This window comes from Telopea speciosissima, chromosome 6 (genome assembly GCF_018873765.1).
Source record: "Telopea speciosissima isolate NSW1024214 ecotype Mountain lineage chromosome 6, Tspe_v1, whole genome shotgun sequence".
In the NCBI taxonomy this organism is placed as follows: Eukaryota; Viridiplantae; Streptophyta; class Magnoliopsida; order Proteales; family Proteaceae; genus Telopea; species Telopea speciosissima.
This window is the reverse complement of record NC_057921.1, coordinates 62,416,745-62,443,987: the sequence shown is the minus strand read 5'-3', so window position 1 is coordinate 62,443,987 and position 27,243 is coordinate 62,416,745. Positions and strand designations below refer to the sequence as shown.

Sequence of the window (27,243 nt, the reverse complement as noted above, 5' to 3'; positions counted from 1 at the left end):
TCTCTGGGTCACGTGCAACCGTGACATCCACTGATGCAGTTAAAATTGTCCAATTGGATCAATCGGGCCTGAGAAGATTTACTTGGCCCATAGTTGGGTCCTATGGACCTTGGGCTTCTTATATTTGGGTTTATTGATGTAATGGGCCAAATTCATAAGCCCATAAAATGGGGATAAAGTTAGTACACGGGATTAGAAGGTTAGTTGAGTGTTTGAGTTAGATTAGGATACTTAATAACCACATAGAGTTCAGTTTAGAGTTTATTTACTTTATGAGTGTATTAGAGTGCTAGGAGTCCTTTCAAAACTGATTTCTTCTCTTCTTCTCTCTTCTTCTCTCTTCTTCCTCCCAAAATGATTGATCTCATCTCTCTTCCCTCCCCTTCCATGAATCTGATTTCTTAACTTAACAACGTAGTTGCTTACTTTATCTCATATCTGATCACTGCTTTGTTTATTGGGTATGCTTACATAGTTAGATTTTAGATCCAAATCTGGATTTTCATATTGCATTATTTAGTATCAGAGCCTAACCTGAGGCTACATCATGGAGGTTGACGATTCACACCATTGGATTATTGATGAAATGCGTACACACCAAGAAGGTCTGCAAGCAGGACTTCGAGATCTCCAAACAGGGCTTCTTGATCTCAGGACAGATTGTTGGAAGATTGTTAATAATACCAACTGCTTCTATGATGAGATGTTGAGCATGATAGAAGCTTCAAAAGATGGATCAGAGGTGGTAGAAAAGGCGGGCAAAGAAAGTGGCGATCAAGTTGAAATAAATGGTCCAATCAAGATTGAAGCCGAGGAATTGATCGACGGTCTGATTGCAGATGCGAAACCCCACGATCAAATTCCAATCAGAGGGGTTTCGTCTGCCAACGATCATCAAGAGAACGTGACAGTTGGTCAGAGGATGTGCGGGATCATTGCCCCATCAAAGCTGATGATCGTGGATGCCGATTGAGTGGTGCGGATTCTGCCGTTTTACAAACCTCGAGGGCAAATTTCTCAACACCAGGGAAATATTGTCCAATTGGGCCCGATAATTTTATTTGGCAGATAGTTGGGTTCTATGGACCTTGGGCTTCTTATATTTGGGTTTATTGATGTAATAAGCCTAATTTATAAGCCCATATAGTAGGTCAGTTGAATGTTTTGAGTTAGATAAGGACATGTAATTTTTTTTTGCTGAAAGATTAGGATATATAATAGCTAGATAGAGTTCTGTTTTGAGTTTATTTACTTTATTGAGTGTATAAGTGTGTTAGGAGTCCTTTTATGAGTCAAATTAGGAATTTTAAAAGGTTGATATATATGTAATACATCCTCCATCAATTAGCTATGATTTGAGTATGAGTTTTTTCTACGAGTTTTGGTGTTGTTGAGTAGTGCATACAGGATTGGTATCTCAAACCTGATTTCTTCTCTTCTCTTTTTTTCTCTTCTTTTCTCTTCTTCCTCCCAAGAAGATCGATCTCATCTCTCCCCCCCCCCCCCCTTCCATCGATCTGATTTCTTCCCATAACAACATAGTTGCTTACTTTATATCAGATATGACCACAGATTTGATTATTGGGTCTGCTTACATCTGAGATCCAAATTGCAATATCCACTCAGCAAACCCACTCGCTGGCTGACATAAACGATTCCTAGTCGTCCACTTCTACGAACCTGCTGCCTCCTCCATCAAGTTCAAAGCTGTCAACCTCCTCTCCAATCAAATCTAACGGCGAAATGAGAATGACCTTAATAACACTGATGGTGACGGGGAATAAGTCAAGAGTTGTTACCAAACCCTAAACCCAATAAGCTCATCGAAGCTCAAGACTTGAAATCTGGAGAGTGGAGACACTTTCTTCTCAGACATGGATCCTTTCCTTAGATCTTGACCATGCAGCTCCTTCCATGGCACGAAGCTCAAGACTGAAATCTGGCGATTGGAGACACTTTCTTCTCAGACATGGATCCTTTCCTTAGATCTCGACCATGCAGCTCCTTCCATGGTCTCTCTCTCCAATAGCAACAAAGGGCATAATTAGAAGGTTATAGGATCTCAAACCAAACCAGCCGGTAGAATATCTCCAAATTCAGGTCAAATGGAGATGAGGTTGAAGAGAAGCTGCACTCCAATTTTTAGCCAATGCTGAAGGCTATAAGTTGAAATATGAGGAAGAACCCAAAATAGAAAGTTAGGAGCTGTGGCTTAATCCAGCCAACTGTGGGGTCTGGAACTGGGGATCGAGTGATCTCCTTGATGGCCTGCTGCAACTCTCAAAAGGGCTCAGTAGTGGGTGTTGTGATTCCTGAGTTGTGGTCCTTCGATGGCCAACAGCAAGGAAGGAAGAACAGATGCATACGCAGGGGTTGGAGGCTATTGTTGGCACAGATCAGCAACAGCAGTGTAGAGTGAAGGAGGAATGACTTCTAGTTCTTCACAGCAGCAGCAGCAACTCTAGAATGAGGTTCTTCCAGTAATTGGAGTAGACCAGCAGTAGCAGCCTTCTATTAATGGTGTGCAACAGCAACAAATCTTGAAGATGATTGGGAATTGAATTTGGTCTCCAAAGGGTATCTTCACAATAGTTTATTGCAGTCACAGGAACAGCACAGCAGTATGTATCGAACAGGAAAAGGAGGAGAAGATAGAAGCATAGTTGTCAAGGCGTCGCCTAGGCGTCCAGGCGCCTTGCTCACTCCTTGATTTCTGGTGCCGCCTTGGTCGCCTTGGCGCCTTGTTGGTGTCGCCTTGTTTTTTAGCCCCCTCGCCCGCCTTGGTTCGCCTAGGCGCCTTAACAACTATGGATAGAAGAGAAGGGGGTAGGGGGATGGGCTTTCTCAACACCCTGGGTCTCTCACCCACAGCTATCTCAGCTGTTGAAACAAGGATTTACTCCCATAATAGATGGCAAGCTTGGCCAGAAAATTCTATTCTTCAAAATCTGTTCCTTCCTTATAATAGGGGCCTATTAATAGCTTAGGCAAGATTACAATAAAAATAGAAAGTAGGGATATACAAACTACTAAAACCTAACTAAAATTTGAAACTACTAGATTCAGTAACTAAGTACTACTAAGAGAATAATAACAAAAAAAAATCAGATCTCCAAGTCATCTAGCAGCTGATCCTCTTTTTTGTCAAAACTTGGATTCTCATGTGGTCCCCACCAAGGATCTTCTAATAATATTCTCACCAAGGCAAAATAAGAGGCTGCTGTGATACTGTTTATGTGAACAGTATTTTTCTTCATGTTTTGTTTTTAAAACATGGGGTGGGATACTACAGTAACTTTCTTTTGCTTCCCTTCCCTTCCCTTTACAATACGTGTGAGACCTATTCCCCTAAGTTTCCCACCCCAGACTCCCTTACAAACAAAAGGGGCCCATACACTACATTGAAACATTCCTACAATATCTCTAGACTGGTGTCAGGACATTGCTTAGAAGGGATCAAATTTATCACCAATTTTGGTTACAGTGGTCATTACATTGTGATGAATGATGAAGCTATTGCAAAGCCAAATTGCACTCATATAACAGCAGATAAAACTGAATCCTTGGAAGCTGATCCAGAGAGTAACCAAGGTCTCCCACAGTAAACTCATTACATAATAAATAGACAGGTTAAATTTTCATCACAAGTTGATTCACAACCTCCCAAACTTATATAACCTGATGCCTAACATGCTTATGTCCAGGCAAAAATAAATAAATTTGGGTGGGGTTCGGAGTTATGTCTATCCAGTATAAGTTTTTCCTTTTTTTGTTCCTCAATCCGTCCAGTATAATTTTCCTTTTGGGTATTCACACACACACACAGAGCAAGAGTGAAAGTGAAAGGGGGGGAGGGGGGAGGGGTACTCAGTTTAAACATCACAGCATAGAATAGGAAAGAGTACAAGAAAGAAAAGAACTGAAAAGAAATAACAAAGGTGAAAAGACAAGCAAAGACAAGCGCATTACCTATCTCCATAAATGATTGGAAGCAACCTCAAAATGAACTGCAAACGCAACCACATTGAAGCTCGCAGAGCCACTGAAGAGGGTGGTGCAGAATCAACTGCTCCTGTTGTCCGTCTACCCAACCCAGGACTGCCACCCCTCGGCACCTTGCGGCTGTTGCCTTTGTGTGTAGCACCTTCAATCCCAGAGGGAGATGCTCCAGCATGTTTACCAGCACCACGAGTAACTGTATTAATTTGTTGTTCAATACCATTCATCTGCTTGATTAAATCATTTGCAAATGTGTTGCGCGAGTCACCGGAGCTCCTATCTATGCAAGGAAGAACTAGATCAACAAGAGCTCTTTCAATTACAAACTGTTGACTGGAATTTAAGCCTTCAGCATCAAATGACTGTGAGGCCATTCTTCCCAACCTTTTAATGTCCATTCCATCTTCTACAACCTCCCCTTCTTCAAGAAAGCTAGCTTCTTTCTTTCTCGTTTCCCCTCTAACTGTTGATAGATCAGCAGTAAAGTTTGGCCAGCCCCACGGCTTCCAAAATTGGGCCTTAGTTGAAAGACTTCTGAGCTGAGCAACATTAATAAGTCGCTGTCTTATGGACTTGCGTCCAAAAAGAACATCTTGTCCCGCTAAGAACCATTTAGCATGCAACAACAGAGAATCCTCTAAGGATCTCCCAAGAAGATGAACTACTTCTGAATAAAGAGGAGCAGCATCAGGTCTGACCAGTAATCTTGTGAGGACAATCTCGGTGAAGTTGTTCTCATTCTCAGAAAGAGTATAATTGCCAGCATTAGGAGAAAGAGACTGAATAGCATCCACTAGGGACATACTATGGGCCTCAATTTTCTCAATGAGAGCCTGTTCATTCAGAAGGAGCCGAAGTTCAACCCACTGCCAATGAAATTTTGCAGGTTGAAGGCTATCCAAAATATTCACAAGCTGATCCTGAAGCTTCATCTCATTTTCTGCATGTTGCACTTTTGATTCACTGGCCCAGCTCCCATCATCCCGTGGAGGGGCAGACTGTGGAATTTTACAATCAAGGACTGCATTTAGGAAAAGCCTCGCACGAAGGGGAACAAATGCCATGGTTTTCAAGTGTTTGTCTGTACCGTGCATTTCAAGCATAGCAGCAAACTCAGTATCACCAACATCAGAAGCTAGAAGATCATAGAGAGCACGAGTATCTCGCAGACATACATCCCGGAAAGGCTGATGCCTGATTGCATCACCAATTGCCAATGCTAATGATTGATACAATTGGACATCTTCACGAATTAAGCTGAGAATGTAAGTCCTCCAAATCACTAATGCAAAAATCGAATAGGCAGGAGGGAAGACTAAGCTAAGAGGAAGCATTCGCTGCATCCTTGAGAAAGCCAAGATATATGGTTCACTGAGGAGCTCCGCAACTAGTCCATCACAAACCGTTCTGCAATTCCCAATGAGCAACCTAAACCAGTGCACATAGACTTCAATGGAATTGTCCACTTTATAACGAGAAATCCCATTTGAACTGGATCTTGCGCTCCTTACAAACTGCACAATATCCAAGCCCTCTTTCAATCTTAACACAGATACCATTCTGTCCAGGCTAGTAACTCCATGGACAATTGCTCCAGCGACGAGAGCTGACACAGCAGCCACAATTTTTCCAGCCCTTCCAAAAAGAAATTTTGCAGAATTGTTCAACATTTCATTTGGCAGGTTTATATTGGACTCATGGGCTTCAGGGGAGAGCTGAAACTGACTGCGAGCAGCCTTTCCAGGTGCAAAGGCTCCAGCAACAGCACAAGAAGCTTCTGTTGCAAAAGCTATCTCAAATAGACGAATCTGACGGTCTCCAAGAGCTTCCTTAAGTAAGCAGAGACAGGTAATGTGAATTTGTATAAGACGTCGAGCATAACTTGGTAAGCTTACTGTGGATGGAGAGTTTTGGTAATTACTGCCTGGTGTTAAATCTAGCAGTTTTGCTAAAGCTGGACCTACATTACCAACAATAGCAGAAATGGCAGAAGCCACAGCAGAGGGGTCCCCCTCCTGAGCCGTACCACCATTCTGCCTAATGCAGTCCATTAGTCCCAAAACAATCTTTTGAGCTACTTGATATCCATCTTCCCATTTCTCCATTATAGGAACTTTTGGAGTACCCACCACAGATGGTTTCCTTTCCTTGCCAGAGAAATAATGCACAGCTTCCTCAATATGTCTTTGCACTATCTCTTTCATGCTAGGGCCTGATCGAGATAATCTTGCACTAATCTTTTGACGGAAGTAATCATCAAGATTTTCTACTCCTGCAGGAACTCCAAGTGAAATTCTAATTTCACCATCAATTGACTGTGTAGATTCAAGTTCAGCAAGAACCCTTTGATCACAGGTTGCCCTGAAATTCTTCTCCCATTTCACCACACTAGCCACATTTCCGTATTTCTTCAACAAATTTCTAGCATAAAAGAAGGCTGCTGAACAAGATGCCCTTCCATTGGAGGCCATGACTGCCACAGCTCGATGCATTGCAGCAGAGAGTGCTTCAGAAATAAGATCAGTTGCTACAAGTAAGTTTTCATACCTGAATCCAAAGTTCCACACAATAGATAGTCATATTAGATGGAATGCAGATGTGAAAAATATATAAGAACCTAAGAAGCCACAGCATTCCAAGCCCAGTATTATTATAAAATCAAAGACAAAATAGTACTGTGCAATTGTATATACAAAGAAGTCCACTAATAATGTGGGTTCAAGAGATTTCTTAAAGAATAGCATCAGATTGTAGTCACAATCAAATATGCCACAGTTGGCACATCATGACACTAATCTCATCCACAAAAAATAGGAATTACAAGAGGAACAGGAAAAGCTCAATTATTGACCGAGGGGACATGCAGTGCATGAAAATTTTAAAGAATATCGAATATATTTATGCTCCTGGTCTCTATTATGTCATTGCCACACGCAATTCGTTTGATCAAATTCACACTAATTAAAAGTTCTACAAACTATATGATTGGCTTTTAAGGCCAGATTTGGTATGATTTCTAGTTCAATTTTGTATTGATTTCATGAAATAGTCAACAAATAGATTTTTGGTCAAGAAATTGAAATTTTTTTGGTTGTATCAATATGAAATATTTCAAGAATAAAAAAATCCATTTGGTAGTTCAATTTTTGAGAATAGGTTCTCTATATTTCTTTGGGAAGGGTGGCGGGGCTGGCGGTGGGGTAATGATGGTAGTGGGGGTGATGGTAAGGTGGTGGTGGCAGCGGTGGTGATGGTGGGGTAGTGGTGACGGCAATTGTGGTGGCATGGAAGTGGTGATGTCAGTGTTGGTGGCGTGGAAGTGGTGGTGGTGGTGGCGGTGGTGGTGGTGATGGTGGGGTAGTGGTGGCGGCATGGAAGTGGTAGTGGCGGTGGTGATGTTGGTGGTGTGGAAGTGGTGGCAGTGGTGGTGGTGGTGGTGGTTGCGGTTGCGGTTGGGGGGTGGCAGTGGAGTGGTGGTGGTGAGACCATTAGGAGAAGAAGGGGTGGTGTTTTATTTTTAACATGAAATTACTACTTTGCCCATCAAAATAGCCATGTGCTCATTAAAGAGCAAGAGTAAAATCAAATGAAATAGAAATTCGGAAACAGCTCCTCAGCTATTTCAGAATTTCTATTCCACTTGATATCTATTTCACTGAAATAAGTTCCAAATATCAAACCAAACAATTTCCGAAATAGAAATTACCCCCTGAATTTAAATAGAAATCATACCAAATCAGGCCTAAGTAACAGCATAACAAACCATCAGACCCAAAGCAAACCTAACCGACCTTGATTCTCATATTGAAGTACAAAGGTGGCAAATTAAGATTATAGGGTCAAACATAGAGCCACTCCATCTTCACAGTGCAATGCAGAGAAAATGATGACACCTCTAAACACCAGCACTTTGTGAAGATGCTGGTCCTAGCATAACCATATCAACTATGAATAATCCACTGACAAGAAACTGTGATTAAAGGCAGCATCACAATTTGTAGAAACGAAACCAGTTCACCACGAGCATGTAAAGTGGGCCAGTGGCAAACACCAAAATGAATATGCACGTTGAGAGATGGCACAAATTGAATCCAACCATGAATTCAACTAGGAAGCCATACCTCCGGATACATGACAATAAAAATGCTTCCCCAACTTCACATGCATGAGACTCTGTGCTCTTTGGCAGCATCAGAATGCTTCTCCCACCATGAATAGTAGAATTTGAACTGGCAAGAACTTTTGGTAACAACCACAGCAGAAACTTCACGGCTGAAACTAAATCAGAAGAAACATCCATGAGATATAATATAGATAACAACTCATCTTCACCAAGCTTCCACACTATGGAACTCCTGTCATCAATAGGTGGGAAAGACCCATTACATTGGCCAATCTTTGCTGGAGTCTTTTCAGCCCCTTCAACAAGCTGCCTCACTAAAGTAATTAGCCAGACAGAGATAGCCCTCTTCTCAAGCAACCTCTGCTGTTTCAAAGCCTTTCCAATTGAAACAATATCACCAAGATGACCAGTTTTGATCCCATCCATTGGTTTAGGAACTTCTTCTGTACCAGTTCTATGATGAGGGCAGCTTATTCTGTTGTCACATATGTGACTTGTTGATGCTCCTTGGCTACCCTCAATCCTGGCAGCAGCTGCTAACTGAGAAAGACTTTGAGTTTTACGAACCATTTTTTGCCGCCCTCTGGAAGCTTGTTTAGTCGATTTAAGAGGTGGATCGACCTTGAGCTCTACAGATTTAGGTCCTTTTCTCATCCACCACGTATCTTCATCATCCGATGGGTTAGGTGAAAACCCTTGAGCATAAGGGCTCCTTTCTTCACTTGACTTTTGTCTTTTCGCCCTCCTACATTCTTCACAGCCAGTCGTTCCTTCTGTCGCATCCAACTTGCTGCCAATTGACCCAATGGACCTCTTAAGACTCCCTTGAGATTCATCAGATCGAGCATCTGCAGGTAAAGGACAAGAGTTTGGAAAATGCAATAACATGGAAATGGCAGTTTTCAGTTCTGCAACTTGAGACTTGGTCTTGTCATTCTGACCAGACAAAGGACTGGATGCTGACTGAAGGTTCCTCCAGTGTTCAAGTGAGGGGGAAGTGCTATCCTTTCCTGAAGTTGCATTATCCTTTTCTTTCTTGTAGACAATATTTGCATCATTTCTATTCGTGGAGGGTTTATAACGACCACTAACAAGTCCACGAAGCAGCAAGCGACGTTCATTTGAGTAAACATGCAGGGCCTTCACTAGTAATGGAACTTCAGCAATCCGTGCTTCTTCCAAAGCATCAAGCATATAGGAACCTGGGAGTTGTTTCAATATCTGATGGTGTCTCTTCCTTCTTTCCAAACCAACTGGAATTTCATCCCTATCCATAATTCCACTAATTATCAACTGCCTCACATAGGCTTGAGGATAAAAGATCCCAGAGCGTATGAGCTCCATGATAAGTAGTTGAAGGCGATTGAGACCTTCACCTTTGCCTGCATCATGTTGATCTATCCAACACACCATAATATCATGTAAAGGACCTGGACTTTGAAAAATATCTGATGTATCTATACTTCCACTTGAACCCTCTGGTTTCTTTCTACGTACAGCAACCCTATCCACAACTGTACCACCTGAAAGGCTATCATGGCGACTGGCATTTTTTGAAAGGCCATTCTCTCCCAAAGGACTGCCATTTTTGCTCTGCACCGAGCTCTGCATATCTTCCATCTTCAGCTTCAAAAGCATTACTGCAACATAAACTTGTGAAAAATCTTTTCTTCCTGTGAATTTCACACCATGAGGGCGGGAAGTCCGACAATCTCTAAAATCACATGTTGCCCATTCACAAAGGAAAAATACAGAGCAAACAAGTGACAGGCTGACCGTCCCAATCCACTTCAAGGATGACCGTAGGCATGGACTGACCTCTGAAATCCAAACTTCTTCGATACCCCCACCACAAAGATCTTCAAAGAGAAAACTGTAAGCCGTTTTCAGATCCCCCAATATCAGAGCTTCATCCAAAGCCTGAACAACAGTAGACAACCCATGACCTTGGGGGCCAGGGCTCACAGCCTTTGTAAGAGTATCAGCAGATTTCTGAATGCATGAAACAATGTGGTCAAAGGACAAGAGCCGGTGATGAGAATCTTTTCTTTTGCCACTGTACATGGTAGTAAGTTCATTTGGCCCATATTGAATCTTCCCTGCAACCTCATGTACCTTTGCTATATTTATTGCACCCGAAAGTACAGAGGGTGGTAAAGGAAAGCAATCAAAGGCAACAAAAGTATCAGGTACAGCTACTATCAAATAGCGGAGCATCTCAACCACAGCAGAGACAGTATAGGCCCTTCGAGAATTATCTACTAGATCAGAACCACCAGGAGGGAGTTTCTGTATGGAACGAACAGCTACTTCCAAGAGATTGCGCACATATGTTTGTGACAGAACAATAGTTTCTATCACACCATATATTATAGGCAATAGTAACTCAAAAGTCTCAAGTGATTCCTTTTCCTGAAATCAAAACAACAAATAAGAAATCTTAACATTAACTCTGCATGAACTAATGGCTACAAAAGAACAGATGAAAACTGAAACTATAACTACTTGAAAATACCATAAGTCTTCACAGAAAAGATAGCAAGAAATAACCTGTAGTTGACTGAGAAGCCAATCAATGACATTAGAAGGAAGAAGCAACCCTTCCGCATGATGCCATTGTAGGATACGCACCATATACCACCATTTAAATTGTAGTGAAGGCTCCTCCCCATCACCTTGGTGAACAGACCCAGCCAGAAGCATCTGTGGTGATTGATCCCCCCTGCTGAAAAGAGTAGATAGAGAACCATTTTTAGACAAAAATTCATCCAGTAGGATCTGCAGGTAATCAATAACATCCTTTGTCCATAGCTCAGTTCGGCCTGATTGTGGTTTATCTGCTTGCCCAGAAGAAACATTTGCAGAGGTAGGTCGAACCTGAAAAAGTACCAAAACCTTGATTAGCAAACATTGTGATATTTAGAAAACCATTAGTAAGCTAGCAATGAGAAATTATGTAGGTTACACAGCTTCAAAACAATTTCTAACCTGATTGAGATAAGTTACTTTTATAAACCAAGTAGCTCTCAACAACGGAACATTATGCTTAATGAGCACTTCAATAAGAGCTCTCCTCCTATAACCATGAGGGACATGATCAGCCAAAGTACGCAGTCGCTTGTGTTGCTGTGATAAACCCTGCCAAGAGGAATATAGTTCAGATCCCTGTCCATATCCTATTAAATTAAAGGAGAATCAAAGCATATAATAGGAAAGAGGGAAGCCCAAAAAAAGGAAACCAAAGAAAAAAAAATGATTTTAAGCGAATGTAAACTATGAGTACATAACCATACAGCTGAAAGAAATAATTCTTCTCCAACCATATAGAAAAAGTAGGCACAAATTTTCCAACACATACAGAAAATATGCTACAAAGAGTAACAAGTCAGAAGAGTAAATTATAACTCAGGTGGAAGCAGACTCCAACTCAAACACACACACCAGAAAGAGAAAAAAAAAACAGCAGGGGGTTTGCCAGGAGGCAAGAAGAAAAACCTCTGATGGGTCTCTTGGGAATCAATTGGAAGAGAACACGGACAGAAAGCAAACTTCTGTAATATAGAAATTGTAAATACGAAGAAAAAAGTGAAAACAATATAAGCAAAAGAAAGTCATTAGTCCATGGACTGCTGATACACATGTGTTATTAAATTTGTTAACCAGTTTGATCTACAAACCAAACTGATACAAACAGAAAATAATAACTTTGACAGTAGACAAAAGCATGAAGTCAAACCACAACTACCACAAACAGATGGTACAGATGAACTCGTCAGCCTATCATGTCATGGGACCTCTAAAATGGGTTTGGTTGATACCAGCAAAGCAAATGAAAAAAACCCAAAAACATGGATGGACCAAGCTGATTTTCTGTAGCTCGTTAAAAGGGAAATTGGAAGGATGGTATGTTGAAGAATATCACAAAAATTGCTCACCAATCATCCCATGAACCCAAATTTTAGGATATCAGGCATGAATAGTGCTTCCAATTAGTTTTGCTTCTTTGATCTGCTCTAGTTTTGTTTTTTCTCCTCACACCATCAATTGGTTACTATGTGCGCGTGTCTTGGGTGATAAGTTGCTAGTTTAGGAATATTAGAATTTAGAAACAAGAACATAATAGAAGCAAAGCTACAAATACAACAACGCGATCAGCATAAGCTTCTCAAGTAATAAACTCAACTTTTCACAAAAACACTGCATGAGATCAGGAAGCAAGAAATAACAAGTACATGTGCCACCAACCCACACAAGCTTTTTGATAATATTATTAACTTCTTATTGGGAGGAAATGCAGACCTCAATCCATTTCTTTCTGAAATCTTCACCACAAGGCTTTTGTTCAGGAAATACACCAGGTTTGAGTAACAAAGAACCAGAAAGAGGCACTCCATAAACTTGACCAGCCTGTCACATAGCAGAGGGGGGGGGGGGGGAGAAGTACACATCCCAGTTTCAGTATCCAGCTTGGAACTCCATTATATTTAGGAACCATGTAAGAAGGAGAATTAACTTATTAAAAGTGCAAAGGTCCACAAAATCTACATATACAAGGAAATGGACATGACAGAAAATGGTGTAAAACAGGGAATTAGTAAAATATTAACTAAACAAAGAATTTTCTACATATATTACCTTGCGCTTTTGGGCACGAGACTCATTGATAGCTCTAAGGCGTTTTCGTATTGCCTGAGATAACCCAGAATAAAATTAGAATGATAGTACGTAATATAGAAAGCACAAGCTGATTAGTAAATTCCAGAAATTCTTATCCCAAGTGAAAGGGGGATTCTATTGACAAAGAACCAAGATAAATTTGAACATAAGCAGATATTTTTTCGTTTTCAATAATCATTTCAACCCATATAAAAGACAAACAACTGAACAAATAGGGATAAGGCTGAGTTTTGTTGTTGTTGTTGTTGTTGTTGTTGTTGTTGTAAACTGAACAAATAGAGAGAGAGAGAGTGATGCAATTCAAAAGAACAAGAAGGCCAGCAACAAACCAAGCCATCAAACTGGACCAAGAAGGGAAAATATGTTTAATATTGAGATTCCAAATGGTTATATGTGCCATGGGCTTAATATTTTGGATTTTATAATGTAATGGGCCAATTCTATATGCCCAAATATTAGGGATTTAGGTCTTATACGGGATTAAGTAGTTCGCTTTTAATTTGTAGTAGTGTTGAAGCTTTCTATTTTATTTTGTCTAGAGCTCTCTTGTTTGTGCATGAAGAGTTACTATTTTCTTGTAATGTTGCAAAGTTATAAAGTAGCAGGGGGATCATACTACCCAAACGATTTTGACAAAAACTATAGCTCTTTGCCGTGATTTGTTGTGAGATGCAAATGCAACCTTGGTAGGATGCCAAGTTGGACCGGTGAGATGCTAGTCAAGTTCTAGGTGGGAAGCCTAGTTCATACCCTTCTTCTATCTTTACCTTTTTGATCCAATCAAGCTTTTACATCAGGTTCTAGAGTTGATATTGCCATCTTCTCCCACCGATCACAAGTTGTATTGGCAGTTTATTGCTTATCCCTTCATACTGTTACGACACTACTACTACCATTACTTTCTATTTTTCTACTAGTTTATAATTCTGATTCACTTGCTATTTTCCAATAGTTACTAAATATGGACCTAAAATTTCAGTTACTTTCTAATTCTGTCCCTATTTTTATTTTTATTTCAGTTTCTATTTTCTACCTCCTAGGTCTGTTGATTGATATTTCAATAGTTACTAATTTTGGCATCTTGTTATTTTTTGAGTTTGTAAATCAAGGGTGCTCTAATTCGGAAGTTGCTAAATTTTGGTTTCAATTTTGAGTCCCTAATCCCTACAATTCTGGATTACATGAGGTTTTCTAACCTAATCCCTCAAGTGATTAGAATACCACATGAGACGGGAGGGGAGTAGGTAGCATATCACTATGAAAAAGAGGAGCATAGGGATCAGGAGATATAGCCCTCCCAAAGAAAAAAATTTTAAGATTTCCTCTCTACACCCACAGTGTATAACCATGTTGCGGAAATGGGGAATGGCACATGGAGAAACCCCCTGGCCCAGAGAGAATCAGACCATTTTTCTACCCATGGCACACCTTTTGATCAAATAAAAGGTACAAAATTCCAAGAGAAAGTGCCACCCTTATTAAAAGAAAAAAAAGAATTACCTAATGGCTATATTATATATTGGATGTGCATGCTTGCCTACATATTAAGTTTTCCTTTAAGATAAAATATTATCATAGACAGTTATCAAGCCCATACCGGTTAAGCGGTTCCATGCAAGTAGGGGGTAAGGGTCTTACGTGTAATATAAAAGACTAAATATCTTTAGTTGTAAATATGAAAACTGGTTCATAAGTAAAATAAAAGTAATTTTTAGTTAACTGCAAATATAGGTATTAAAAATGACCTATTTGTAAATAAGAGGTTTTAGAAAAGAAATATCAGTCCAATTATTTTAAGCCCACAGTACTTCACTGCATACAGAAGATGAGTTGCAGCAGCGTCCTCTTTACAGACTGTGATGGAGAGATGAAGTTGTCAGGCATCAAGTGGCACCCCACATCCTCCTCTTCTCCACCAAAATGGGACTGTCGCTGCTTCAACCACTGAAAGCGGCTCCGGCGGCTTCCTCCTTTCCTTTATCATATTTTCTTTTACTTTCCCTTTTCGTTCCATTGTCAACCATTTCCCCTCTGGTTTTCCATTTTCTGGCCTTTTTCTGAGTTTTTTTAGTGCGTGCATCTTGACAGAAAAGCAACCCATCATCTTGGCCCTCTCAGACCTCCTTGACGCCTAGGTTACGTCTACAACTATATCCCAGAGTCTAGGCTGAAACTTCAATGAATAAGAAAAAGATGGACCTAACAGTGCAATTTTTTCTTCTGTCAAGGGTATCCACATGACATAAAAAGAAATGCAAGTTTACGTGTAAGTGCCAACATATCTGGCAGAATTGACAATTCGGCCATATGATACAGTGATACAGTGATACAGTGACGCACTATTAGCACGTACATCTGAAAATTGAGTTACAGTGTTCCTTGTTCACATGAAATATTTTAAAGATTTAGATTGGTATGCTAATCTGAAGAAGGCGAAAAAAATAAAAAGTGTCCCACCAAAGGGAAGCATCTTCCATGAAGTAGGATAACAGGTTTTCACTAAGAAATATGAAATATTCACCAGCTTTTTTTTTTTTGTTTTCATAAACTTGTTTCTTTTGTGCTCTTTTTTAACCTTAGTAAGTACCATTGCTAACGCGACATGCACATAAAGAAATACATGGCCATCATTGCATAGAGATGCCCATTCATGTATTAGGGCAGGACCCAATATAAATGGCATTCACCCATTTAATGCTTCGGGAGCATTGGTGCATATACTATATGTGTGTTAGTCTAATGATCTAGTGCCTCCAAGTGGAAAATTACGGTCCCCACCACCCCCAGTATAGTAAAAGTATATATGATATTAAGATCTGCTTGGAAGGAGGCTACTGCAAGAGTAAATCCAACATGATATATATTAAATGGATCAACAGTTGTGTGAAAGCATAATGTTGACCCGAGGAATTATAATGTAGTCTTAAGTGTCATAGAATGCACGCAGAAACAGAACTACACATAAATATCAGAACATGATAAAACATCAATATTAAAACAAAAAAATCATGGTAACTTTTCAGCTTAAACGAAGTACCTCTTTGCATTTTAGAACAACAGGTTTTGTAAAATTTCCAAGTTGAGATAATATCTCCCTAGCTTCCTGGCACACTCAACAAGCAACATCAACTAACTGTGAGAATCAAAATCAATGCAAGGTTAAAAGGAACAAGTATTATGCATCCATTTCATGCATGCAAACACACGTGCATATGTAACCAAAGTTCATGGTACATGACTACTTTTATTGGATACATCTGTACCAAACGCAATGCATTCCAAGTATTAATCAACATGCAAGATGAATAATTTTCCAAGGAATGTGCATCCATAATGTGCATATGGAGCTTCAACAATCGTTGAAGAAATAAATCATGAGTCATTCAAAAAACTCTTCATGATCCAACCTAAGAATTCAGGGCCTTATTAAAATTTGATGTAAGAAGGAATTACAACACGGCAAATCTCTAGTAAATTAAAAAAGAACAGGAAAACATAGAAAAATCAGAGTCGATAAAAGTATGAAAAGAGCATATGAAGTGGAGTCAACTAACAGAGCCAAATTTAAGGTATTATTGCTAGTCCAACGGTAAGTTCAACTTCAACAAACATTATTTACTGCAACACATCGGTCAATGGGGAATGACGCTTTTGAGTTCCAGCTTAAGTTCCATAGGAGGTTTCAGCCTTCAGAAGTTTGGTACCCAACTCTGAACCCTAGGTGAGTGTTCTTCGCCGTCTTCTACTATCTCCTCCTATTCCTTTCTAAAGGTTGCAACATGGGCAATGTTCACAGTCTGATAACAGAATCAAATTTCATACTCTTTCACATTTTCTTCTATTCCTTAAATCCTAATACATTCTCTGTAAGCCCAAATCTACTCTTAAACTGTAATTTATCTCATACCATCCTCCCTTCTTTCTTGAATCGTTGACCTATCAAAACAGGAATCTCTAATTGTCTCCCCTCTCCTAGAAAGCCATTCTCACTGCCCATTCCATTGTAGTTCATCCTTAGAATAAAACCTGAGTCAGATCTACATCACTTGGTCTAGACAAAAGCCTTTTCCTAGGAGTAACCAAATAATCACAAACCCCTAGAAATTTCCATCATAAAGAAGTAATCAAAATTCAAAACGGTGGATCCAGATCTCCTGAATGCTCCCACAGAATATCACATACGTCCACCTTTCTATCTTTTAAGTTCCTTCAGAAATTATTCTACTAAGCACTTCTCCATTGACAAACTCAAAGCAATTCCTGCGAAGACAAGTTTTACTTCCTTTTTATTCAAGTAGTCAGCAGCGTCAATAAATACAAATGAAGAGGGATACAACAGAGACCAAATGCAAATACATGAAAGAAAGAACAGAAATGGAAGAAAAAAAAATTTTGACGAAAATTGAAAAGAATGATGGGGCTAACAGGAAAGTACTCGATTATGTTAAAGGGGGTAAGAATACTTGATGCAGGAGAATCATAAAAATACAATTTAGATGGAAAACTGGAAATAAACCTTTGGTTGGGTTCTATACATATTAGGCTTTTGGTCCATTGGAGTTCTGTGTTCGGCCACCAGAACGGGCCTGGAATATGGGTAGGAATTAGCTACACTAAATTAGCATTTTATTTCAGTTTATATTATAATTTAGAAGTCTGATTTTGTCAAGAAAGTTTCAAAGCTTACCATCAGTTTAAGTGTGATAATTTCCTATTGGAATTTGGTTTCCAACTAAACAGAGCCTTATCCCAACTTAATGGGGTCGGCTACATGGATCCTAGAAGAGACAGCATATTAATAATAAAGAAGTAAAGGGAAGGGGCATACAACATCAACACAAACCCTAGGGCATCAACCCTTCTTAGCTACATACCGCCTCTTAACAGCCCAAAATTCAGCTCTAGGCCTCGAAAAGGAGTATAATACAACAACAGCATCACAATTCACAACATCATAGTCCAACTAAATGGGGTCGACCACATGGATCTTTGCACTCCCATCTGCTCTATTTGAGGTCATATCAGGAACAAGGCCTAAGCTAAGCATGTCTTTCTTCACTACTTCTTAATGTAGTCCTAGATAGATGTTAAGTTTACTAGGAAACATGTAAAACAAGATCATATAAACTACTGGATTGGAGGGGCTGATTTGAGGAAATTGGTTCATTTCAAGGGTTAGACTTAGGGAATTTGGATTGAATCTTATGGGGTAAAGCTGGGCAGGTTTGGGGGGATCTAATAAACCAAGTTTGGAGAGGTTTAGGTAAGAATTTAAAAATCAGAAAATTAGGGTTTCAGATTTCGGGTTTTGGGGAAGAAGAGAATGAAGAGATCTAAGTTTTAAAATGAGAATTCAGGGTAGGGGTTCAGGTTGAGTTTCCCAAAGGCTGAGAACAGCACTCGGCTTTGGATGGTTGGAAATGGCTGAATGGAAATTTAGGGTTTTGGGGTTTTGTATAGGTTTGGGGGTCTTAAGGATTTAATGGAGGGATGGGGCTGGGGTTGCTATCGAATGGAAGGAAGATGATAAAAGGGCTGTGGCTAAAGTATTAACAGATTTTGAAGGTGGAATTGGTTCAGCTGGGAATTTAGGGTTTCGGCAGCTTGGGGGAATGGTAGTTTTTAGGGTTTTGCAAGGGGAAAGGGGCTGAAAGTTAGATTGAGTGTAGGGTTGGGTGAGGGGAGGCTGTGATGGAATTATGGATGAATTTTGATGGTTGGTTAAGGCTGGAGGATTAAAAGAAGAAAGTAATTGCAAAAAACTTTAAACACTTACTGATTTGCAGAATTTAATTTGCAAGACAGCACCTTGAAGATGATTGTGTCTCCCGATCTACCAGATGCAAGGAGCTGAGAAGAAGGACCACCCGAACAACAAGATGCAAGGAGTCGATCGGAGTCCACCGATCCCATCACCTTGATGTTACTCACAAGGTTTACTCTCAAAGGAGCTAACAGCAGCAGCCATGGCAGCAAAGCTGAAACAGAATTTTCTTAAACTTTCATTGTAGGCAGCCTCCCACGATTTTGCTATTAATAAGATGGCCACAGAACCAACCCTAATACAAACTAAAATGATCCTCTAAGGACCAATAGAAATAGAAAGCATCACTTAAATTGAACCAAGGTTGAACCTGGTCATTTTAAGTCCCAAAATAAATTAGGTCTAACCAATAGAACTGACTCACTTAAATTGAACCGGGTTCAATTATTTCACAAAATAAACTAAGTATAGAAAACAGAAAATAAACTACAGCTAAAATAACTAAGTCCTAATCTTAGGGCTGCTTTTATCTGTTGATGCTTGGATCTGCATCACTTCTCCTAAGGTTATCTTAGGCCTGCCCCTGGCCCTTTTGGTTCCCTCAATCTGGATCAGGTCACTCCTCTGAACTAGGGCATCTGAAGGCCTCTGTTGAACATGGCCATACCACCTCAAACGACTCTCACTAAGTTTATCATGTAACGGAACTACTCCCAACCAAGCTCTAATATGGTCATTCCTTATTTTATCCTTCCTAGTTTTCCCACACATCCATCTCAACATCCTCATCTCTGCAACAAGTTTATTTATATGGTACTTCTTCACAGCCCAACATTCCGCCCCGTACATCATTGCTGGTCTAATGACAGTCCTTTAAGCTTTAAAGGGTACGCCGATTACACATAACTCCGAACGCACCTCTCAACTTCATCCACCCTATTTTAATCCTCTGGGCAATGTCGTCATCTATGTCACCCTCCTTATTTACGATTGATCCCAGATATCCAAAGTGATCACTTTGCGAGATCTCCCTCTCATCAATATTCACCGCCTCATTATCTGTCCCAGAGCTGCTAAAGTTACACACCATATATCAGGTCTTAGTTCTACTTATCTTCAGACCTGTTGATTCCAAGGTTCTCCATAGTTCCACTTTGGCGTTAATCCCTACTTTTGTTTCATCTACCAAAACAATATCATCTGCAAAGATCATACACCATTGATCACTTTGCGAGATCTCCCTCTCATCAATATTCACCGCCTCATTATCTGTCCCAGAGCTGCTAAAGTTACACACCATATATCAGGTCTTAGTTCTACTTATCTTCAGACCTTTTGATTCCAAGGTTCTCCATAGTTCCACTTTGGCGTTAATCCCTGCTTTTGTTTCATCTACCAAAACAATATCATCTGCAAAGATCATACACCATTGGAATGTGGTTTTCAATTAGAATAAAGTTGGGCTCGAGTCTGTTTGAAGGTTTATAAATAGTTGTAAGGCCTCTGCCTACCCCATACATTCGATGCTAATAGTTTCAATTTTCTGTAACAGTGTGCTAGTGTGGATTCAGTACTTTGTTTAGGTAGATTCTCAACAGACTCTTGGTGGATTCAAGGGTCACAGCATAGGATTCCTGCAACCCTTCTCTCCTATTATTCTTCATAGTTTCCAGAAGCACACTTCAAATTTCAGGTTTGTCTTCAATTCTTTTATGTATCTCGCATTGTTGTCAAGGCAGCCAAGGCACCAAAGTGGTTTTGCATAACCTAGGTGATGAGGAAAAAGAGAGAGAAGCATGTGGGAATGAAGGAAAAGAGAAAAGGAGGAGAAGAAGCAGTAGAAGCTGCCACTGCTGCCAGAGTTGCAGCGGCAGCCACCGCCAGAAGAAAGAACCAAAACAACTACCAGAACTTCATATCAGAGATGAGGCTATGGTACATAGTTGATCACCATCACAATCAGAAAGTGCAAAAAGGATCTCAAAAGATTACATCATCTGTAGAATAAACTGAATGAACCATTAATGGGTCCTGCTATGCTGCTACACAATTTACAGGAGTGAAGAAATATATTCCAAATAATCTCTCCTGCTGTCCTCTCAGGTGGAAAGAAGACAAAGGTATCAAATCCATAATAGCTCTAGAAAGCTTAATAGGAGCTTAGGCTTTTCTGTCAATGTTCATCTAATTCTTACAATAACAACAGCAGAAAGTCATTTAAAACTACAAAATAAGGGCGGCCTTTTTCCTCTTCTTATTTCTAATTTGGTGGCCATGCTAGGTCAAGCCCAGGAAGTCATGGTTTAAGCACAGAAACATCAAATGGTTACACAATGGGTTCGATCTTGGTAGAAAGTTCATAACAGAGAGGCCCATGCAACAGGTAAAAAAAACTAAAAATAAAAATAAGAAGTCATAAAGAACAGAATAGAAACTATTTTATTATATGAGAAAATCAACAGATAAAAACAGCATAGACTAAAATGACAGAAAGTGGTACAACATGCAAAACATGCAGTAGCTTTCTGAAGTCAAGTTAGAATTTTACCTCAAGTCCCTCAACGGTCTCCTTGTATCCAGATTGTACATACTCCCTGGTAAGTGTCTCCTCGGGACAGTTAGGAGTTGGGGGATAAAAATCAGGTGGCCCAAGTCTTTAAAAAGGAAACGGAGAGTTTATGAGATATATAAATTCCCACAAAATAAATATCCAGACTAAAATTTATTAAAATTTTAAAAATGCACAACAACCACAGAGACCTTGTGTGCAGTCCTTTATGCTATTCTCATCAAACGCCAACAAAAGGAAGAGATAGAGAAAAACTGAAACGCAGAAAACAAAAGCCCTTCTACTAGATAGAACTCTACCCATCTTGAAAGCAAAAGAAACAAAAAGAACTGTTGCACTTACATACCTGCAGTTTAGAGGTTCTTTGTCACACTTCAGCTTGTATGGAGACAATGGTGATGGCCGCCTGCAAGATGAAAAATGAACTTAAGACTTCATAGCCAAAATCACCCTTGATGGTGACCACTGAGAAGATGCAACAAAGAACAACTAACAGGAAGCAAAAGATTTAAAAATATAGAAGATAAATACAACATAAAAGTAAAAAAAAATAGTATATTTTTATGATCTTTACTTATAAGCCAAAGAAAATGCATGAAAACAACACCCAACACTTGAGAGGGAGGAATCTTAAGGTCAAAGAGATATGCCGCAAAATGGTAACTGATTAATACAAAAGAATTATATCAGAGCATTACTTACCCAAAGCAAATGACTTTTGAATAGGGTATGGTTCACATGAATGTAGATTAAATAGGAGGGAAAGGAAGGAATGGATAGTAGAATGTACCATTCCTCAGAAAAGCGTCAATGAAAAAGGTGGGAAGAGGCTTAATCAGTACAGGGAAATCATTAGGAATGTAAAGCAAAGGAAACTGCCAAGGAATGACTCGAGAAACAAGAGGAAAAAGATTAGTGCATACACTATGACAAATTAGAGTAAATAAATCTAAAACAAGTGTGGGAAACCAGAGAAAGATCACAGTTTTATCAGTAGCATAGAATCTTTCACGATTAAAATTAGCAGCCGTCTTCGGTCTCATAATTCTTCAAGGTACTGTAATTTCTCATAAAATTTACCATATTTTATAGCGGATATAATACTGTCTTTACTGTGTGTTAATCAATAGGAGTTATTTGTGATTGGACGGCTCAGATCTCTGATAAGCCTGATGTCCAGTCTGGTGGTACCTCAAACCACCAGCCTCCACAGTACTTGAAACGTATATTCCTCCATTATTTCTTGACTGCTTCCTTCCTCTTCAGTCTCTTGATTTTCTTAGTTGGGATAAAAAATATATATATTAACTAAATCATTTATTACTCCTGAGCTTAAAAAAAGCTTTGGATGCGATCAAATCAAATACTCGACAATGCATGATGCAAAGGGGATGATGCATAGAACAAGAAGGAGAGCCAGTTCAAAATGTGAAAGACTTTCATACCCACATAATTTTGAAAATGACATCACTGCTCTCATTTGTCTTCATTTAAAATTTTCCTCCATATGTCATATAATTAAAATGATACCAAATTAAATGAGCATGAGGAAGCCAACATTAAATTTCAGATTAAAGAAGCATACAGGAATACAATAAGACTAGATTTCATTTACATAACATAACTAGGTACGCAGATTTCTGGATGATACTTCTTAAGGGGAAAAAGGGATCAAAAAGGGATCACAAAACTATGTCTCAGAATAACCATGATAAAAGAAAAAGATAACACTAGTACCTTGTATTCAAAGAGAAGTTAGATGATTGAAATGATGAATCAGCTCTGGCATTATCCCTTGCAGATGTCCCACCAACTGCACTGTTACTAACTCCACCACCACAGCTGGTAGCAGAATACCTTTGCATTTCTCCCCACAATCACCGGCATACTGCCTCCAGCATTCCGATCACTACAAGAAGCTATTCAAGCAATGCTCCAAACTATGTCTGACCATGAAAGATCTAAGCCCAAACCCCCCCCCCCCACAGAAATAACAAAAGCATATAAAATCAAGGGCTTGAAATGAAGTCCCTAGTTCAAATATGTTACTGTGTCTGAGGCAGATCTTCCATGATTCGTACTCTAAGATGAGGAAAGAAAAACTTCCTTAGCCTTACAAATTTTGAAGCTCAGGAGAAGACACAACCTCCCAATACCTTAAAAGTTAATACTATTGTATAGGATCTGTACCAAGTAAACTCAGACCTAAGGAAAAATGCAGTACTACCTAGTACACTGTCCAGCTAAACCAAAATACACTGGCCCCACCTAAGAGCCTTGTTGCTGTTTGAGCCCTTCAATCCAGAATGCAGATTAACCTGGAATTAAAACAGTTATTGACATATGTGACAGATTTTATTTTTTTAACACGAACTATATTACAGTATTTTAGAAATGTAATTGCTCAATTTTCAAATAGAAACAGTAACCATATCATACACTGGACCAAGAATGAAGAAAGACAACGAGCAATAACAGCTTATTGTGATCTGCCAACTACAGTATGGTAAGTGACTGAATTAAAGTCCCACAAAATACACAAAAAAAAAAATTTAAAAATTAAATAAAATCTAATGATATACCACAAGAAAAGGAAATCTATCAGTTTACATAACCAGTTTAAGCATATAGGTCAAATCTTTTTGTTTCCTTTTCTTTGATATAAATTCAAATCCAAAGCCATGCTCAAACACACCAAAATCAGCATTGAAAATCAATTACTCACCGAAAATACTAATTCTCGGAAGAAAAAAAAAAAGTCAGAAAACAACTTAAAAGTCGCAATTGAGCTGGAAGCGAAACAAGCTCACTTTCTTATCCGAAAATAGAAAAGAAAACGAAAGCTTACGAATCTACGATGAAAATGACCTAATTTGCGGCAGAAATTAGATTCAAAAATCAAATCTTGCAACACTTAAAAGTACCTGAAGTTGCAGCATCTTCAATTCCCAAAATTAAACGTTAAAGAAAAACTATGGTTTGAAGGGATTAAAAACTGGTTCCGTAAGAACACAGTGAAGCTAGGGTTTGTAGAATTGACGAATTCGTTAAACCCTGCAGCATAAGAGAGCATAAAAATGAAAAGAGTAATGTCATACCTTCGAGATATGCAGGTAATTAATCGCGGAAAGGATATAAACAACGAAAGGGAAAGAGAGAGAGAGAGAGAGAGAGAGAGAGAGGGAGAGAGCCTCGCTTGGAGTTTTTGACTCTTTGCTTTGCTGATGATGACGATGATGCGTTTGTGTTGCTTCCGATGCTAGTAAAGGCAGAGGGAAGTGGGAGATCTGTTATAAATATTTGGCAAAAGGTTCCCGTCCATATAGAATCTAGTTGGTGACCCACCTCATTTTTTGCCACGTGGATTAGTGATAAAATGGTAAAGTCTGACTATCTAGAGACCAGTCTGAATTCTTTTTTAGTGAGCAAAGCGTTACAGAAGTCAGAAGACCACATTGACACAGCGAGGGAATGGTTTCATACATACAAGGACAGCATGGTCATTTCATATAAAGAGAATATAAATAGGATTTTGAATCAACTATTCGTACTCGTACTTGTATTTTTCACATATCTGGTTGTTAATGATATATATCATTTTGCTTCTATAAATGTAAATGATTATATGTGTCCTTTATTTTCATAAATGCCCTTCTAAACATTCTTAATAGCAGCATAGAGGATGCGCACTTATGGAAGCAAAAAGACATTTGTCGTCACAAAATTGTAGAAGGAACATGTATCATGCATGTAGAATCTAAGAAGATGCCATAGGAAATCTTCACGTAGGATTATCTGATATGAACTCCCATAAAAGCCCCTCCATACACTTTTAATAACAACATTTAAATACAAATAGATACGAAAGCAAAATGACACATGCCATCACATAATCGTATGTGTACACTTCACATATAGGTAGGTTTAGACATTTCATTTTGTCACCCCGGAACAAAAGAGGCAATGATGAAACCTATAATCATATATGTCCTGAAATAACGTTGGACCCATTATTTAGAGATCGGGAGATTCCCCAAGTCCCCAACAACATTCCATAGCCTCATTTGGTTTAGGATTTCTCTCAAATTGTTTAGAATTTGTGTTTTGAAAATTATGGAAATGGATTTGTTTTGCATAGAAAATACCTAACACAAAACCTCAAAGAACCATGACAGCCTCTTATTCAGGTTCAAACTTAAATCGGGCCCAGTCCCATTGTCAACCTAAGTCAACTAAGTGAGCTACCTGAGGCAAGTACCGAAAGAGCTGAGGCTGGCGCTTGCCAAATCCTAACTTGTGCCGGCCATAACCAATTCTGAGTCGGTTTCTGGGTATTCCCAAATATGAGGACTCTTCGAGTATGTGTTTGCTTTGGCTACGTATCGCCTTTGCCAACCTTAAAACTCGTCTAGACTATTCTAGAGACCCTAGCCGATGTGATAAAGGTTGTTACAAGTGTTGGACTTCATCACAAACCTTTGCTTGATGGAGTTTGTATCTACCTATACCTCAAAACCAATCGATTCCCTTAGAGCCAAAGATCTCTAAAAGTTGGGGTATGGGATGTTTGTCTTGGACGTGGGTAACACCATATGCCATAAATAAGAGGTTCCTAATACGTTTTAGAGGATCCTAAAACAACTTTGAGAGTTATCAGAAAGTTCCAAGAATTCTAAGAGAGAGAGTTCTTTGCAAAGTCATTGTAGCTATCCCCAGTTGAACCTTTCTAAACTTGAGCTTGGTTTGCTCCAACTCTTTTGCCTCTTTCACTAAAGTTGAAGACATGTGAGTCTTCTTTATTTTGCCTTTGATTTCATAAAATTTCGTAAAGTATACAATTGGATATCCTCTATTTACTAATTTTTTTTTTTTTTTTTTTTTTTAATGTTTCCTCTTTCATTAAGAAAAAATATCAATCAAATTTGATTCTTCATTTTACTATTGATTATTTTTCGATCGTACGTTACTGCCCTCAACAATACAGCAGTACGTGCTATGTTTTTGAATACGTTTCTTTTGAATCTCTTTACATCATTGTTTATATCTAGATCTTAGCTTTCACCTGTGATTTTTTGGGGGAATTTATAAAACTCTTTGCTATTTTTCCTTTGGTTTCTTTGTTCGGCCAACAACTTATTTCATCGTATGTTCTTCATCTTCAAATCGTTGTTTTTCATCTTTAGATCGTTGTTTTCACCATTTGTTTTGTTTTTCCATGTCCTTTTTTTGTTGCTTTATCGAAGCTCCATTGATGTTTTTATCATGTTTTCATGGTTTTCAATATAGGGTCTTCCCCTTCGTTGTCCCATATTTTCTCGTTAATAGGTCATCCCTATGCCTAGGGGTATTTTTGTCTTTTTTTATATGCACAAATTTCTTAGGTTTTACCTTTGTTCATTTGCGGTTTTTTTTTTTAATCATATTTCTTATGTCCAACATGTGTCTTAGGATTGACTTCAATGTTTTAGAGGCGTATATGTCATGTTTACATGCATAATGGCATTTTTTTAAATTTTCAGCATGTTTATAACCTTAATCTAGGTTTGATGTCTTATTTAGTTTTAGGATCTTGCATATTATTTGTTTTAGTTTCAATATACTAACCATGTAGCAATGCTGGATAGAGGTGAGCCTCCATACTAAATGCATATATTTTTGCAATTTGATTGTGTGTTTTATTCTTTTTTTAATGCAGATTATGTAATTTGCTTTAAAGCTTAGTTGTTTTTAACATATTGCACATTCCACACTAAATCAACAAATATTTTTTTAATATAAAACAAAGTTATAAACTCCTTTAGTATTCCTTAAAATAGTACATAACTAAATGTATTTTACATTCTAATATTCATATCCTGAAAATTACAGATTAGTCATCAGATTGCACCTTATAGCTTTGATTGTTTCTGCGTAAAATAGTTAAAATATAAAATTCAATTGTAAAAATCAAATTTTCATAACTTGATTTTTTTAATTGAAACAAAAATTGCTTTAAAATCAACTGCTTTTTAAAAATTCTTCTTAAAATCAATATATTAAGTGCACCCTTTGTTGCCAATGATGGGTTGTATATGGCACATGTATCGATGAGACCCTTTATATATGGTTATA

The 27,243-nt window shown here is 38.7% G+C and overlaps 1 protein-coding gene across 2 annotated transcripts in view; it reads right to left on the bottom strand.

Moving 5' to 3' along the window:
* The window catches only part of LOC122663909 (mediator of RNA polymerase II transcription subunit 12), a 29,428-nt gene extending 5,125 nt beyond the window's left edge, over window positions 1-24,303 (bottom strand). The window contains exons 1-11 of one of the 2 annotated variants that reach the window (XM_043859575.1): window positions 24,231-24,303; window positions 22,870-23,450; window positions 21,479-21,538; window positions 21,112-21,217; window positions 15,837-15,902; window positions 12,758-12,811; window positions 12,422-12,529; window positions 11,111-11,260; window positions 10,673-10,999; window positions 8,121-10,534; window positions 3,970-6,546 (exon numbers count right to left, since the gene is read on the bottom strand). In XM_043859575.1, the coding sequence (XP_043715510.1) occupies window positions 3,970-6,546; window positions 8,121-10,534; window positions 10,673-10,999; window positions 11,111-11,260; window positions 12,422-12,529; window positions 12,758-12,811; window positions 15,837-15,902; window positions 21,112-21,217; window positions 21,479-21,538; window positions 22,870-22,997 (5,990 nt within the window). In that variant the 5' untranslated portion in view covers window positions 22,998-23,450; window positions 24,231-24,303. Of the gene's footprint in view, window positions 1-3,969; window positions 6,547-8,120; window positions 10,535-10,672; window positions 11,000-11,110; window positions 11,261-12,421; window positions 12,530-12,757; window positions 12,812-15,836; window positions 15,903-21,111; window positions 21,218-21,478; window positions 21,539-22,869; window positions 23,451-23,942; window positions 23,959-24,230 lie in introns of those variants that run through there. The other variant, XM_043859574.1, reaches the window with a different exon arrangement.
* Window positions 24,304-27,243: the final 2,940 nt, after the last annotated feature.